This window comes from Salvia miltiorrhiza, chromosome 3 (genome assembly GCF_028751815.1).
Source record: "Salvia miltiorrhiza cultivar Shanhuang (shh) chromosome 3, IMPLAD_Smil_shh, whole genome shotgun sequence".
Taxonomy (NCBI): Eukaryota; Viridiplantae; Streptophyta; class Magnoliopsida; order Lamiales; family Lamiaceae; genus Salvia; species Salvia miltiorrhiza.
Genome location: NC_080389.1, coordinates 58,215,429 through 58,232,344, shown reverse-complemented (window position 1 = coordinate 58,232,344; position 16,916 = coordinate 58,215,429). Strand labels below are relative to the sequence as shown.

Below are 16,916 nucleotides of genomic sequence, written 5' to 3'. Positions count from 1 at the left end.
AAAGTATGTACTCGCCTCAATAAACGTTCAATTGACATCAATTAGTGCGGCAAATAAAATCAAAATTGGGTCGAAAAGGAGAGAACCGTACGGACCCTACCGCACTGCGTGAGTGACCTTAATATTTTAGTTACTGATGGGCTACGGTGCTATCGTGAGCCGAGGTGCTGCAACCACAGCCGCCACCTTATCCTCCGCACACTATCTCTGCCGCGGCGTGACAACTCCATCCTCCACTCCCCCGCTCCTTCCCGCCGCCCTCTCCGCACGCATTCTGATCCAGCATGGTAAGCTCCGCCGCCCGGGAACCGCCGCCGCCGGAGTTTCCGGCGAACTGCTTCAGGACGCCGGCGCCACCGCGCTGGTTTTCGGCGGTGCTTATGGTCTAGTCTCCACCTTCGATAATCTCACCCGCCGCAACATCATCGAACAGGTCTCTCCTCTCTCTCTCCTCCGGCTCGGTGCACGTATACATGCATGTCTGTGGATGTATACGAATTTCTGTGTGCTCTGTATGTATGTGTGTCAGTGTGTGTGAGAGAGAAAGAGGTCTCGTCTGACCTAGATCGGAAAGCTAAATCTGACATAAATATACATAGAGACTAGAGAGAGTATATAGCTGATTGTGCGGTGAAAATGGTAAAGAAGATTGTGCGGGTAACGGATTGCAGGCCGCAGATGACGAATCAAAAGAAAACTTTCCAATATTGGCAATAAATTTCCGTCACGCTTTTTGATTGCCATTGGTCTTATCCAAATACACGAAAGTCATGTTAGGGATGCAAATAGGGATAGGATTCTCTCTCCTCCTCTCCCTTTTGCTGGGAGTTGCTAGTTTTGTGGCTGCCTTTTTTCTTCTTTTTATTTGGGTGTACGCATATTTATGTAGAATTGATACTGCACTTGGTGTAAGCTTAGGGAATTTCATTTATGTAAAAGCAAGATTAGACTCCCATCTATGGAAATCTAAAATCACAATTTCTCTGTAGACCTGCATTTATGGAAATTATAAATCTGTATTAGCTGATTGCCCTAATTAAGAAGATTAAGAAGGTTAAAAGACCATTAGCACTGATTAGATATTGTAAATCTTGCATCCTTGATTGTAAATTGGAAAAAAATGATTGAATTCTGTATAAAATGTGATACTCTGATTAATGACATACATATAGATCTAACTAGAACTGTATTAGCTTTCATCATTTAGCTCTTCATCTCTTGTGCAACAACAGAAACTGAGCCGGAAACTGGTCCATATATTCTCAGGGCTGCTCTTTTTAGCATCATGGCCGATTTTCAGGTTTGGAAACATTCCTGCACTCTGCTTTCTTCTCTTGTTTCCATTTAAGAAATCAGAAACTTAAGCTAATGAGGGCTTTTACTCTTAAGATTAGCATCTCCACGGGCGCTCGTTACTTCGCCTCATTAGTGCCTTGTGTGAATTGCTTGAGGCTTGTGATAAATGGTCTATCCTTGAGCACGGATGAAGGGCTCATCAAATCAGTTAGTCGAGAAGGGAAGCCCGAGTAAGTGTTTGGACGTCGCGTTGATCTGCACCTTAATTTGTTGTAACTAGCAACCTAGCTGATGAATATTTGGGTTGATTGTGCAGGGAATTGCTTAGAGGTCCACTTTATTATGTTCTTGTACTGATTTTATGTGCAATTGTGTTTTGGCGTGATTCCCCTGTTGGAATGATTTCACTTTCGATGATGTGTGGTGGCGATGGTGAGATCTCCTCCGCCTTTCACTTCTCTTTATGATTATCTTGTTCGACCCCTTTAAAACTCGGCGAGCTGCAGGCATTGCTGATATCATGGGACGGAGATTTGGCTCCACAAAAATTCCTTACAATCCGCTCAAGAGTTGGGCCGGTAGCATCTCGATGTTTCTATTTGGTTTCTTGGTTTCTATTAGGTGTGAACAATCCTTCATGTTCTTGTCAATTGTATATGTCCTTTTGAAATTTGATTTAGGGTACCTATATTCGGATCTGGACGAGGGCTAGGATCCGATATAGGTACTTTTGATATGTTAGACGGTCTGACATAAGTTTTTGTGCAATATGAATGGCTCGTGTTTTGCCAGTGTGTTGTATTACTTTTCGGCCCTCGGATATGTGGAACTGGATTGGATGACGACTGTGGGAAGGGTCGCGTTGGTTTCGTTGGTGGCATCATTCGTGGAATCGCTCCCGACTAACGGAATAGTCGACGACAACATTTCGGTTCCTTTGGCAAGCATGGTAACTTCATTTTTGGTTTTTGGTTGGTAGCATTTCATGTCATAGACTGACAATACAGCCTGGGCTCAGATTTACTCTTCTATTTTGTTGTAGTTAATGTTCTGAAGTGTTTCTTTTAAGAAGTTGGAATTGTTTTCCTTGTTTTAATCTGTCCCTCTATTTATTGTTCATAACTTTTTTGACTGTGTGTTTATTGGTACATAATTAATTATTTACTCCATATGTTATCATGAGTCTGTGACCCATGAACAATTATTCCACTTCATCTATACTTACTTAGTTCGCTAATTATATTCCAACTAGACACACGTCACACACCAATCCTAAAATTTATCTCTTATTAGTTGAAATTGATCTTTCTCTTTTCTACATATTTTAACAAGTATATTTAAAAAAAATTACTTTCTCCATCCCACCGTTCCATTATTATTGGCATGTTTTTTTTGGGTGTCTTATTAATATTGATCTATTTTTATTTTTGATAATAATTATATACTATAAATAATATGATCCCATTATAATTTTATTTTTGTGTCTAAATAAAATAGGTTAATAATAATGGGATGGAGGGAGGAGTTTAGTTTATCTTGTTTTATTAAAAATTACTTGTTTCAGTAATCATAGCGTTAGATAGGGGACATGTAAACATGTTGCGTTGCATGACTGAGGGTCCTATCTAATTACATTCTGTTTATAACGTGTGTTTCTAACTTACTGTGTATGCATATTTTCCTTTTTTCTTTTTATAAAAGTACATGAAATTTAAAGATCTGTAAAAATATAGGCACAGTATTTTTTTTTTTTTATCAAAAACAAGTGTTCTTCCATTTAAGAATAAGTGGGTGTTTTTTTCAAAAAAAAAGAAAGAAAGAATAAGTGGGTGTTTTGGTTAGGTTATTTTAGAGAGATTATAATTTTTTTGATAAATTACATAATGAACTCGAACTCAGGACCTTAGGCCCTGGGTATTAACTAATAACTACCTACCGCTAGGTCAATACACGCACACAAAACAATAGTTTTATAAATAAATTACAAAGTAAATTCATAACTACTATAGTTTAGAACTTAAATATGAAGCACAGTGTCGTCAACCACGATTACTTAACATTCTCTTGAATATTGTAAGAAATATCAACTACATACGCTAATGCGCATTTTGATACAAAAAGTTAATTTCGTTCGATGCATTAAGATTTTGTTTGAGCATTGTATATTTCTAACATTTCCTACACAAAGTAAAATATAAAGAGACTCAATCCCTATAATTGATTTTTCGTTAAGTTTTCAAATTTCAAGAGGATCGTCAACGGTGAATTAAAGGAGCCAAGAGAATTTCTAATTAGTTAAATCAGATTTGTTTGGTGCTTGTAGACTTGTAGTTGAACCCAAATGCGAAGGAAAAATATATAAACATAAGCTCACATTTTTTTCCCAATATAACAGTAAATATTTTTTTGGAAATTTTGGACCTTAAATGGTAGCACTCATAGCTTATGGGCGGGCTATAGTCAGCCGGGCTATTTTATGTGATTGATGCTCAACAGTATAAAGGTGCATAGCACTCAATATCAGGGGCTGAAGCCCCCCCAATTTATTTTCTTATATAATTATTAAAAATTAAGAATTTAGATTTGATGCTAGGTTAAACTTTGTTGAATTTATGTTTATTTGTAAAAGTTATTATTCCTATTTAAATGATTGAGTTCAATTAATTTAAAGTTTTTATTTTAAACTTAATCAAAGAAGGATTTGAATGTTGTATATATTTCATCTTAAATATATTTCTAATTACAAAATCTTTTATTTGAAAAATCCTGACTCTTTTCCTACTCATAACTACATAAGTTCAATTAAAAATATATTTTTAATTAATTATTTTCCTATAATTGCATAATTATCGTTGTTATACACAATCCCTAAAAAAAAAAAATCATGGCTCCGCCCTTACTCAAAATCCGTCGTATTGCCCCTCAAAAAAAAAAGAAAAACCGTCGTATAGTAAGACTTTCAGCCTAATCGTATGGAAATTGCTGAAAATTTGTAATTGGCTTTTTTTTTTCTTCTAGTAATTACTAAAATATTGTTTCTCAATACACACTCATACCATCTCTAATAAAATAAACTATCCTGGCATGAATTCTCGTGAAATTATTTTTTATGGCGATTTATTTTTTCAATATGTGGATCGCATATTTTATGTCGATTGTGTAAGACATCATATGTTTGAAAAAGATAAGAATCGTAATCCACTTAGTTCGCCTCTACGTGTTCGTGCATCACTGTTGTGACTTGTGAGGTAAAGAAAAGAGTCAAATCCAACCTCGATTTGGTCGGTTGGATTTTCTTTTTTAATAAATTATATAAATAAATAAAGAAATTTTAAAGATCGTCCGATAGAGAATTGGAACTTAAGAGCTCAGATTTTGAACGTTAACCTCCTACCATTAGGTCAATACATACGTACAAACATAGAAAACCTAGGTTGGATTTTTTAAATATTGGTTAAGTAGTGAATATTTTACTAAAAATAAAGAAAATGTTACTTATTAATTTTATGGTAATTCTTTTATAAAGTTCTTTTTTATGATTTAAACTTTAATTTATTTTTTAAACAATATAGTCAAATGGTCATAATGAAGATTGAAAATCAATTTTTGGCCCCTAATCTTAAAACATCAAAATATGACCATTAATTAGGTGGTATGCCTAATTTGCCATTTTTACTCGACCGATGGAGTGATTGCTCGGCCGTTGGGATGATTGCGCGGCCACTGGAGGCTTATGGGTGAGTTGCGCGCTATGGTGGAAAAGCCAACGCTCGCTGCGCGTATGGCAGTTATCGCACTAATAGCGCCATAAGTGTCATACGCATCATTTTATTACTTGGTTTTATTTTGGATTTTCGTTGGCACTTATGGCACTAATAGTGCCATAAGTGCCAAAATGACCATTTTAAACACTTCCACGTAGGGTTTAAATGTTCCATTTAGGGTTTAGATTATCCATTTAGGGTTTAGATGTTCGATTTAGGGTTTAGATTATCCATTTAAGATTTCTTGATTCTATTATTGTTGTTTCTGTTGCACGTATGACACTTATGGCACTATTAGTGCCATAAGTGCCAAAATGACATTTTACTTGGTTTTATTTTAAATTTTCGTTGGCACTATTAGTGTCATAAGTGCCAACGGAAATCCAAAATAAAACCAAAGTAAAATCTTGGCACTTATGACACTAATAGTGCCATAAGTGCCTAACCCGACCCGGCATGCGACCCGCTTGTCTGATCCTATCCGGTCCGCCTCATTAATCGTGATTAATAAAAATGACCAAAAAATTATGTTTTATGCTTTATTTTGACTACTTCAAAATTTTACTCTTTAAATATTGTGTGTTGCAAATTTGTTTAACTTTTTTTTTTCCAAATAACAAAATTGGAATCAAATACTTGGATAGGTTAACTCTGTAATAAATATTCCTCGCGTCGTAGCTTCATTTATTTTAACATTTTAGCTCGAAAAATGAGTTTTGCGACTAATCTAGTTAAACATATCCAATGTCGGAATTTTGACGTGAAACATAATTAAACAAATTTACAGGTTCATTATTTAATAATAATAATAATAATAATAATATTATTATTATTATTATTATTATTATTATTATTATTATTATTATTATTAAAGGTTCTGGGCCTTCTGGTCTATCAATCAACTATTGCTTTTTCTTTTTAGTTTTTGCTGCCCTTTTTTCTCATTTTCTAACCTTTTGAAAATCTCTTTTAACTTTTCTAGAAATAATAATTATGTTTATTTTAGTTTTGACAACATTTACGCGGAGAAAGGTGTTCTTTTACAATATTGTCATAACAAACAAGAATCCACTAACTTTATTGTTTGCAGTCCCAATCACATCTATTTCAAACTTGAATTTATTTGACGTACGACAAACAAAAGTGACGCCATACCACACATCATATTAGTATATGTTATGTTGCACCGTCCATGCCATCAAATTAATACTCCCTCCCTCCATATTTGTTTTGAGCACCAAAATTAAAAATAGAAGATTAAAAGTGTAAAATGAGTATGAATTATTTATTTTATGTGGGTAAAGATGATAGAGACCACATACCATTTTAGGAAAGTATCATTATAAATGAAATAAATTAAAAAAGATAAGTGGAACGGAAGGAGTATTACTATTTTTGTAAAAATTTATAAAGGGATCAACCTTATATAGTTAGGTGTGACATATACCACTTTGGACCTAAATCACCACTTCACCTCATTGTGATAAAAGAAACAATTAAACAATGTGCGCTCAATATTTAATGGGAATGTTCCTTTATTCTAAACAAATGCACACCCCACTTAATAAAGAGTGAAAAAGGAAGCAAAAATAAATAAAACACACGCACAAGGCTTAGATAAACTCTTGAGTCCCCAAAGTAGTTAATTATATATCCATTGGCATAGGGAAAGGATAACTGTATTAAAATTAAATAAAGTAGTTAATTTTATATGAAACATTGGTTGATGGAGCGTAAGTGTTAGTTAAATGTTTCACGTTAATTATAAGTGGGATCCATCAGACAAAATTAATCTAGTACTTGTAACTACGAGCAAGGGCAGACCTAATTAAGAGAATATAGACCATGTGAAAAAAAAATTAATTTGAATTCTTTATTCATAGATCATAATTGAGAAAAAGATTATAAACTAAAAATATTTGATTAAATTAATAAATTTTTTTGTCAAACTGCTTAATAAATATATAAAAAATTAAGTCATATTACTTAAAAGTATATAAAAAAAATAAGGTGAAAGAAAGAAATTTTAAAAAGAGAAGCATAGAAGCGTCTGATTTGATTGCAGGCGTGTGATTTAGTGTGGTACATATATAAAAGCTAATTTGACAAAACAAAAAGAAAACTATGAGCTTCACAAATACAAAAAACTATGCTAACAAGAATTGATCCCAAGGTTAACATAACTTAAGTAGCGACCTTCGCCATTACATTATATTAAACGATTTAATAATCATATGAGTTTATATATTATTGAGGTATATATATATATATATATATATATATATATATATATAGGGAGAGGTTCAGGAAAGAACCATAAATAAAAAAAGAACGGAGAACCATTTTCAGCCATTCGATCATCAAGATCTACGGTGGATACATCATCTTGTTGGATGAATGCAGATCCTGGGTTCGAATCCTGAAGGGAGCAATTTTTTTTATTTTTTTGAGTGCATTAATTTTAACAGCGAATGCATTAATTTTTACAGTGAATGCATTAGATTTGATGGTTCTCCCGTTCTCACAAATAATGTAGTTCTCTCTAGAACCACACCCTATATATATATATATATATATATATATATATATATATATATTATTGAGGCCTCTACCATTTTGAAATCATGTGCGATTGATCATCCCACACAGCACTTAAAATCGTCCCTAATTACAAATTTACTTTGTGATTTACGTACGTTGGCTATCATGATATAGAGATATGAGTGTTACTCAAGAATGTTCCTGATTCTTGAGTAGATACAAATTTACCACATTACTTTAGAAAAAAGAAAAAAGTGAATATGAAGAACAAAATTTATTCACTTATTCAATGTAATATGATAAGTACTTAAGTAGTATAGAGTAACGATAACAAAGATGAGGACCACCAAATGGAATATCAAGAATATTTTTTCACTTGTCCGGTTGTCACAAAATGAGTCCAGAACCCATAATTTTTCACATGGATATTCCCAAGAATCATATTTTTGCATTTATCTAAATTACAGGAAATTTCAAGAATGCTATAAGCTTCTTTTAGCAAATTTAATGGAGTAATAAATTTATTCTCCCTCACATCGTAGTTAATTTCACATCGTAGTGTAAATAGTTCTGACATTGTCAAATAAATATACCATATGTATGAGGTAGATTTAAAAAAAGTGAGAATATCTAATATTATCCAAGTATCTCAAGCTCAATTTACAAAATACCCACTTTTTAAAAATGATTCAGCCTATGACCATTCCCATTATTAAATATTAAAAGGTACACTGAGTACCCTTAAACTTTGTGTCCCTTTGTGCGTGTCAAATTTGGGAGTTGTGTACAATTACTGAATTTAGTGAAGAAAGAGATGGGTAGGTAGAATTCTATACACATTGTAATTCTATGCACATAATATATGCGCATTTTATATGCATTGTAATTCTCTTTTTTTTTATCAAGAAAATTTCATTAATAGAGGTACCAGAGGTACCCAAAAATCATCTTACAGCATAGTTTTGAGCAGCTCATTTGAGCACCAAGATGTAAGATCCATCTCCATTCCAACTATCCCGAAGATCTTATTCCAACACCGCGTCCTAATTTTGATCTCCATGACTATGTTCTTTGACTCCCATTCCTTACGTTCAAACCGTTTCTCATTCCTTTTCTTCCAAAGAATCCATACACAACTTACCCAAATAGCGGACAAGAGCTTTGTAATCTTTTTTTCTTTCCCGAAGCAAGTAAACATACCATAGTGGCTTTCAACCCTTTGAGGACGCACCATTTCAATTCCCAGCCACTTCTGGAGCTCGTTCCAAACTTCCTCCGTCTTCGGACACGTAAGAAAAAGGTGATTTGTCGATTCTGGAAGGAGTTTGTATTCGTTGCACTTGGATTCTTCTTTTCCAAAATCAATACTTCTCTTCCTCAAGTTATCGCAAGTTGGGAGCCTATTTCGCATCAGCCTCCATGCTGTGACAATCGCTTTTTGGGGAGCCGGCGACTTCCAAATTGTTGCACGCCTTTTCTCTTCGCCGTTCGTCCTCGACTCCATAATTCGGCTTGCTTTTATAGTTAAGTACGCCGATTTTGTGGAGAATTTACCGTCTGGTGATACCTCCCAGACCCAGCTGTCGACTCGACCTGGAACCGGTACATAATGAGAGATAGAGTTTTTTAGTTGTTCAATTGCCTCATTTTCTCTCTCGAACAAATCTCGCATCCACTTCATCTCCCAAATCCAAGAGCCCTCTTCCCAAGTTCCCCACTCCCCAACTGTGACATCCTTATTGGCACTTAGTTGAAACAATCTAGGGAAGACGTACTTTAGTGGTTTTGTCCCTACCCATTTGTGCTCCCAGAACTTGGTCTCATTCCCGTTCCCAATCTTTCGACAGATATTGTCCAGGAACCATTTCCCAGATGTTGTTCCCCCCACTGACAAGACTTTCGGCCACCATCCACCCTTATTTCTTCTAGTACCCCTGAGGTGAAGGCCCTCCTCTCCACACTCAACGTCTCCATATAATGATCTCACGACTTTTGCCCACAACAACTCTCTCTCTTCCCAATATCTCCATATCCATTTCATGACTAGAGCAAAGTTAAACCATTGTAATTCTATGCGCATACTATAGTTTGCAAAATTTCTATGCGCATAGTTATTCTTTGCGCATAATATAGTCTGCACAATTTCTATGAGCATAGTTTGCATAATTTTATTTATATACTTTGCACAATTTATTTGTATGCGCAGTTTTATTGTTGCACTAATTTGTGTTGTGAGTTAATTTATTTAGTTTATTATAAAGCCAATTTATTTCGAAATGAAAATCCCTCATTTTGTAATTGCCAATAGGAACTGCGCATTGTTTACTTGTCTATAATTTAAAAAATTGCTTTAAAATGCGCATATATATTTATGAAATGTTAATTGCGAATTTTGTTGTTCATTTAGAAGTTTGAATTTTAAGTTTTGCATTGTAGAAATTGTGCATAGAAGCTTGCGCATAGAAACTTGCATAAAGAAATAGCGCATATAAATTAGATATAGGAATATATGCGAATATATATGAAATAAATAAAATTTTCAATTTAATGTGACGTAATTTCACCATTACTATTTTTTGTAATTGGGTATAGGAATAATGCGAATTGGAATTCCAGTCTGCGCAAAAAAAAAAATGGAATTTAACTTTGCGGAAAAAAGAGTCCTACAATTCTGCACAGATTGTGCAAATTGCGCATTTTACATTCTTATTCTGCGCAAAAAATAATCTAATCATATAAAAATAACAAAAACGCATACAAACGCAATAATTAGGAATTAATGTGCAACAAATTCCGCATAACATTAGAAGAATGCACAAATATCATCTTTGGAACAAAGTACAACTGTACTTCACACGCAAAACAAAAATCTTTCTAACACTCCCAATCATCAGGTATGCGAAAAATAATTGGATTCAAAGCTTTTCAAAACCAAAGAAAAAAAAAGATGGTTATGGGCTGTAGCAATTACAAAAAGTAGGTATTTTCAAAATTAAGTTTGTGGAATGTGGGTAGAATAGAATTTCTCCCTTTAAAAAATGTGGCTAGAGTTTAGTACATGTACATATGGTAGATTTAAAAAATGCGGCTAGAGTTTAGTATATGATTAAGGTGCAAATGCACCCCTAAGGTAGAGACCCTTATAGCGTATACCCTCCATTCTCGACATTGGATCAAATAGGCTCCCGAAGTCCCAAAATTCATGCAATTATACCCACCGTACAAACAGCGTTACACGTTCGTTTCTTTTTTTTTTCAAACCCTCTCCAGGCATCTCCGACGGCCATGGCCATGGAGGAGATCTTCAGCGGCACCAAGCAGTTCAAACATGAGGTCTTCAACAAGGTCCAGCTCGAGCTCAACCACTTCGGGCCAAAATCGACGTCGTTGAGGCCAGAATGAAGAGCGAGGTCGGCGCCAAGCAGAGAGACGGCCAAACCAAACAGAACGTCGCCATGATCGATGCCGAGACTAAGATCGTGTCCATGCAGAGTGGGGCGAATGGAAGAAACATGAAATCAAGGTCGTTACCAAAGTCAAGGTGTATCAAAATCAACAGGAGGTCGTGGCCGCTGCCAACCTCGCTAAGAAGAAGGCCAGGTGGGCTAAGGAGGCGGAAGTCGCACTGGTGCAAGAAGACAATTATGTATTCTACCAGAAGCATAAACTCGCGGAGGCGTGCCTCTACCAAAAGCAGAAGGAGGCAGAGGCAGAGGCGGAGGCTGAATTCTACGGGCACAAGCAGAAGGTCGACGACGATCTCTACGCCAAGAAGAAAGAAGTGGAAGGGCTAATGGCGCTGGCGGAGACGCAAGGGACGTATGTACGCATCCTTCTCAGTGCATTCGGAGGGAACTACGCGGCCATGAGGGATTACTTGATGATCGATGGGGGATTGTATCGTGATATTGTCAAGACCAACGAATCGGCACTGGAGAGGTGGAAGAGAAAGAGAAAGAAGAGTGGAAGGGGACATGTGACCTTCAACTATTGGACTATCGAAAATGTGGGACCCACATTTAAAATTAAAAAAATTAAAGAATTAACGGATGTGTAACGCCGTTTGTACGATGGGTTTAATTCCTTGAATTTTGGGACTTTGGGTGCCTATTTAATCGAATGTCGAGAATGAGGGGCATACGCTTTAGGGGCCTCTACCTTAAGGATTTGCACCTTAACCCTTTAGAATATAGGGTTAAAGTACAAATCAACCCCTAAAGTGGACACCCCTAGAGCGTTGGGCTCCCCATACTCGACCCAGGCCCAAATAACTCCCCAAAGCCCATGAAAATACTACGCTTAAGCCCACCCGTCAAACGGCCCTTTCACGCCGTTTCTTAATTATTATTTTTTTCGCATGGGGCCCACCTGTAATGTTCATGCCGCTACTCCTCAATTCGCCAGCGTCGATCATAGTTGGGTTAGGGTTTATAACTTTTTGATTGCTTCTGCACGTAAATGTGTGCAAACTAGAAATCGAATTTTCGAGTTTCTCTATAGATCATTTTGTGAGTAGATTACGTTATCAATCAATCCATGGCATCATTTGTTCCGGCGAAGTCTCAGCCGCTGCACAATTTTGAATTGTCGCCGCTGCTTAAATGGAGCAAGGACGGGAAATCGCAGCGATCGTGTGCTGCTTTCGACTCCCCAAATCGGTATTCTCCGCTGCGTGATTATGCTGTGGCGACATCGCCTCAGAGTCGGTCTCCGTCGCCCGAGTATCCGATTTTCGGGGATGAATCAATGAAGCATGCGTTCGTTTGTGAGATGATAAAACACTTAGCAGTCAGAGGAGATTCAGAGAAGTTGTCATTGCTTCGGGAGGAGGCACGAAGGTCTTCTCGCGACGGCGATTGGTCGACGGAACCAGAGGCTTTGCGGAAGGGCAAAAAGGCGTTGTAATTGAACACCATAGAAATCAATTGCAAAAATCTGCATTCTGTTCATCGATTTCAAAAGAGAGAAAACTTGGGAAAAAATCCAAGGCAGCAGAAGTCGATGCATCCGCAATCAGAAAATGTAACTTGTCGATTAAAATTGGTAGCAACAAGAGCAGCAAAGAGGAGGAAGAAAATCGCAAGGAATCGCCGGCGAATTGAGGAGCAGCGGCGTGAACATTACAGATGGGCCCCATGCGAAAGAAAAGAAAAAAAAATAGAAACGGCGTGAAAAGGCCGTTTGACGGATAGGCTTAAGTGTAGTATTTTCATGGGCTTTGGGAAGTTATTTGGACCTGAGTCGAGTATGAGGAGCCCAACACTCTAGAAGTGTCCACTTTAAGGGTTAATATGTACTTTACCCCTAGAATATAACAATATATTTTTCATAAATTTTCTAACGCAACAAACAAGTTGCCAAATTTTACTTTTCTTGAATGTCACATACATATTGAGATGTCAAATCGTCGCACCTAAATTTTGTAAACAACTCGACTAAAAGAAGAAAGAAGAAAGACATTCAACTAATTCCCCTAACAATTGTTTTCACCGAACAATTGTTTTTGAGCATATAACTTAGTCACGTTTTGCTTTCTATGGGAGAACTTGGACATATGCATGAATTCAATGCGTACGTAATTGATTAATTAGTGCAAAAATTATACTCCTCCGTCCCACCATTTTAGTCCCCACCCATTTTTCACACATATTAAGAAAATGCATTTAATTTTTATATTTTTATCTTTTATACCTTTATTTATTATTTTCACACATCATTTTCACATTTAAGTGAAGAAATAAATAAGGTTAATTTAGTAAAAATGATATTTTTATATAGTATTAATTAGAAATGTGGACTATCTTTTCGGGGCATCTCAAAATGGAATAAGAGACTAAAATGGTGGGACGGAGGGATTATGGAATTAATATATACAAAGCATGAGTCATATTAATTACATAAATTTGATTTTGTTTAAAATAAGTGAGATTTTTATCAAAAGTAAATAAGAGTTAAAAAAAATAAAAATAAGATTTTACACATAAAGCATAAGCATGAATAATTTTTCTTAAAAATAAATAATTTTTTCTTAAAAATAAATAATTTTTTTTATATAAAAGTAAATGAGACTTTTAACTGGTTCAATTGAGCGTAGATCTTGACACAAATCGAATCAGATTAAGGACTCGGAATCTCAATGGAATACATATGGCTTGTCGCATAGAAGTGTTTGTGAATGTATTAGGTTGCGATAAGAGCACATTGATTAACGATAAGAACGAATTAATGAACTCGTGTTTTTATTTGTTAATGAGCATCACTTTTGAATATTAAACTCACATGCCCAAAGGGGGAAAATAACTTTTGTTAAATAATGAATGCTTTGTATGGTTAAAAATAATAATTAAGAGGCATATGCAAGGTGCCGTACAGCTTGTACAATATATGATGTGACTTTAATTCCCTACATTATCCAAATTCCATATCTCCCTAGGGCTGGTAATTCGGTTCCGATTTATCGGTTATAACCGTAATCGAACCGAAAAAATCGATTAATAGATTAACCGATAATCGGTTTTTACCGGTTCAGTTCGATTATCGGTTATCAACTTTTAAATATACCGGTTAATCGGTTTAACCGGTAACCTACTGATTAATCGGTTTAACCGGTAATCGATCGGTTAAACGAATTAACCGGTTTGTAATTAAAATTTCAATTTCATGATTTTATAATTTTATTTCATAAATTAATAGAAAATAGAAGAAAGAAATAGGGCTACAACGCCTCTGTCAACACTCAATCTGTGACGACGCCTCCCCTAAAAGAAATAGGCATAACTTCAAATAATAGGTTTGCTACACTATTTCAATCTGCGACGACGCCACTCCTTGTGAGGAAATGTGAGAATTGCAAGGTAACTTGACCATTTTATTGAAATACATAGCAATACGTGTCCACTAGATGAACAATTGATGCTTGTCTAGTTTATAGGTTTGCTGCACTATTTTCTCATATAATTGCGAGGGGTGGGGAGAATTGGAATGACGGTCCATCTTGGTTATTTTCTGAGCGATTTAGTATATAGTCGAATTAACCGGTTAATTCGGTTAATCGGTTAACCGAATCAAAAATCAGTTTGATTTTCGGTTATCACTTTGGCCGTTAATCGGTTCGGATTAATCAGAAAATCGGTTCAGTTATAACCGAACCGAACTGATTATCAGCCCTAATCTCCCCCATTATATGAATAATATGATTATTAATACTATCCTTTTGAGTTTATATATATTTATTAAATAAGAAATATTTCAATACATTTTTCTTACAAAAAAATAAAAACGGAAAAACATATAAAATATTAAGATTGGACATTTTCGCTCACACATCAAATTGAAAATAAAATTCATACAAATATATTGAAAAAAATTAGGATTAATATTTGAAGTCAAAAGTCTTCAATTCGAGCTCATATTATCTTTAAAATTATTTATTGTTTCACTCAATGAAAAAGCCTCATGAAGTAATTAAAGGTTTGGGGAAAATGATGGCATACTTCGAATTTTAAATAATTTATCGTTTCACCATTTTTTTTGAGAAACTACAACTTTATATATAGTGAATATCTTTATAAAACTCGACAAATATTAATATCATGATCAAAACAATATGATATTCTCAAAATAATGGAGAGAAATTAGATACGCACTAGAAATGATAATGACATCGAGTCTTATGAATATATTAATCTTTCGCAGATTATTGGGTGCGACCGTTGCACAGGTGTGCGACGGGTCGATCCGGCTTCAAACCCGCCCTCCTGACCCGTGTGAATTTGACCCATACTCCTAATTATTACATTTGTTTATAATAATTGTTACTTTTAATAAACATAATATATACATTTGTTCATATAAATGTATATTGATATGTATAATGTTTTATATTGAATGAAGGTAAATATTTATATTAATATAAGTATACATTTGTGCGACCAAATATATATCTTATGCTTATTAAAAGTAAATACTCCCATTAGGGTTTAGTCTTCAGGCTTAGGGTTTAGTTTACAGGGTTTAGGGTTTAGTTTATAGAATTTAGGGTTTAGAAAATATAAAACTTTATATTAAATGAAGGTAAATACCTATATTTATATAAGTATATATTTGCGCGAACAAATGTATATTTCATGTTTATTAAAAATAATAATTATTATAAACAAATGTAATAATTTAGGATTCAGGATTTTGGGTCTGGGCACGGGTCGGGTCGGTCGCGGGTCGGGACGGACCCGTCACACTGGAGTGCGACCGCCGCATGCAAGACCGGCCCTTAATCTTTTTATTAATGAATGGATATGAATAAGAACAGACATGTTCGGTAACTATATTATGATAAATATCATTAAATTTTGTTTTTAAAAAAGACAAAATATACACGCAAAGGTAGAATAACAAGACGTGCAAATGTGGTGTGAAACGTGAACACACGCGTAAATGCACTAAAAAAAAGTCAATTAAGTAACAGAACGAAAGCGAAAAAGATATAATTTCCCAAAATATATAACAAAAGTACATTTTGATGTATGAATATTCAGATAGCGAAACAACAAAATGTGTGATGAAAGATGCAATTGGATGCATGTCAAGTGTTAACCACGTCTTTCTTTTTTTTTCTTTTTTTTAAGATTTTTTTTTTTGGGAAATGATCTTATTTTTAATTATAATTTTTTGTTTTGAAATTACAATAGGTATCTGAATATGATCAATTATGCAACTCGGATGCAGGCATGATCTCAACACCATCCAATAGCGGGAAAACATCACTTGAGAAACGCTCTGTTGGGACCTCAACACCAAACAACACCGCACATAGGCGAAAATACAACACTGCACGTACACGGGAATACAAAATTTCGGTTAATCCCAAGATGGCCATGTTTGTAAGTTTAATTATTTTCGTATTTTAAATACTCACAAGTATAGGATTTTCTGCACAAATAAAATCAAATAAGGAAATAAAATAATAAAACGAGGATGCCAAAAACTTCTAACAATATATGGCGGTGCATGCATGATAAAGTTATGTACATGTTCTTTTTTTCTTTTTTTTTTAATTATGGTTTGATTAATTTTGATGCAATGCAACTCCGAGCTTGCCCTAACCTTAAAATTTGAGAAACCATTTTTGGCGATCTTAAAAAATATTTATTGTTGACTGTCAAAGTGATATTAACTTCAACGGAATTAAATTACAAAAGTGGATTAATGTCCACGAGGATAAATAGAGTGACCTTGTAGTCGGAAACTACGAATTGAATCTGAATTTCAAGTTTCCACCAATATCTTACAAATTAAACTTATTGCATGTATATTATT

The 16,916-nt window shown here is 34.9% G+C and overlaps 2 protein-coding genes across 2 annotated transcripts; one reads left to right on the top strand and one right to left on the bottom strand.

Annotated features, from left to right (window-relative positions):
- On the top strand, nucleotides 1-2,392 carry LOC131014771 (phytol kinase 1, chloroplastic). Its single transcript, XM_057942860.1, has 6 exons — nucleotides 1-433; nucleotides 1,233-1,300; nucleotides 1,395-1,526; nucleotides 1,613-1,728; nucleotides 1,803-1,917; nucleotides 2,089-2,392. Exons 1-6 carry the CDS (start codon nucleotides 137-139, stop codon nucleotides 2,273-2,275), a joined length of 915 nt encoding a protein of 304 aa, XP_057798843.1. The 5' UTR covers nucleotides 1-136; the 3' UTR covers nucleotides 2,276-2,392.
- A 6,158-nt stretch (nucleotides 2,393-8,550) lies between these two features.
- On the bottom strand, nucleotides 8,551-9,642 carry LOC131019060 (uncharacterized). The gene has a single exon (XM_057947741.1). It carries the CDS (start codon nucleotides 9,640-9,642, stop codon nucleotides 8,551-8,553), a length of 1,092 nt encoding a protein of 363 aa, XP_057803724.1.
- Nucleotides 9,643-16,916: the final 7,274 nt, after the last annotated feature.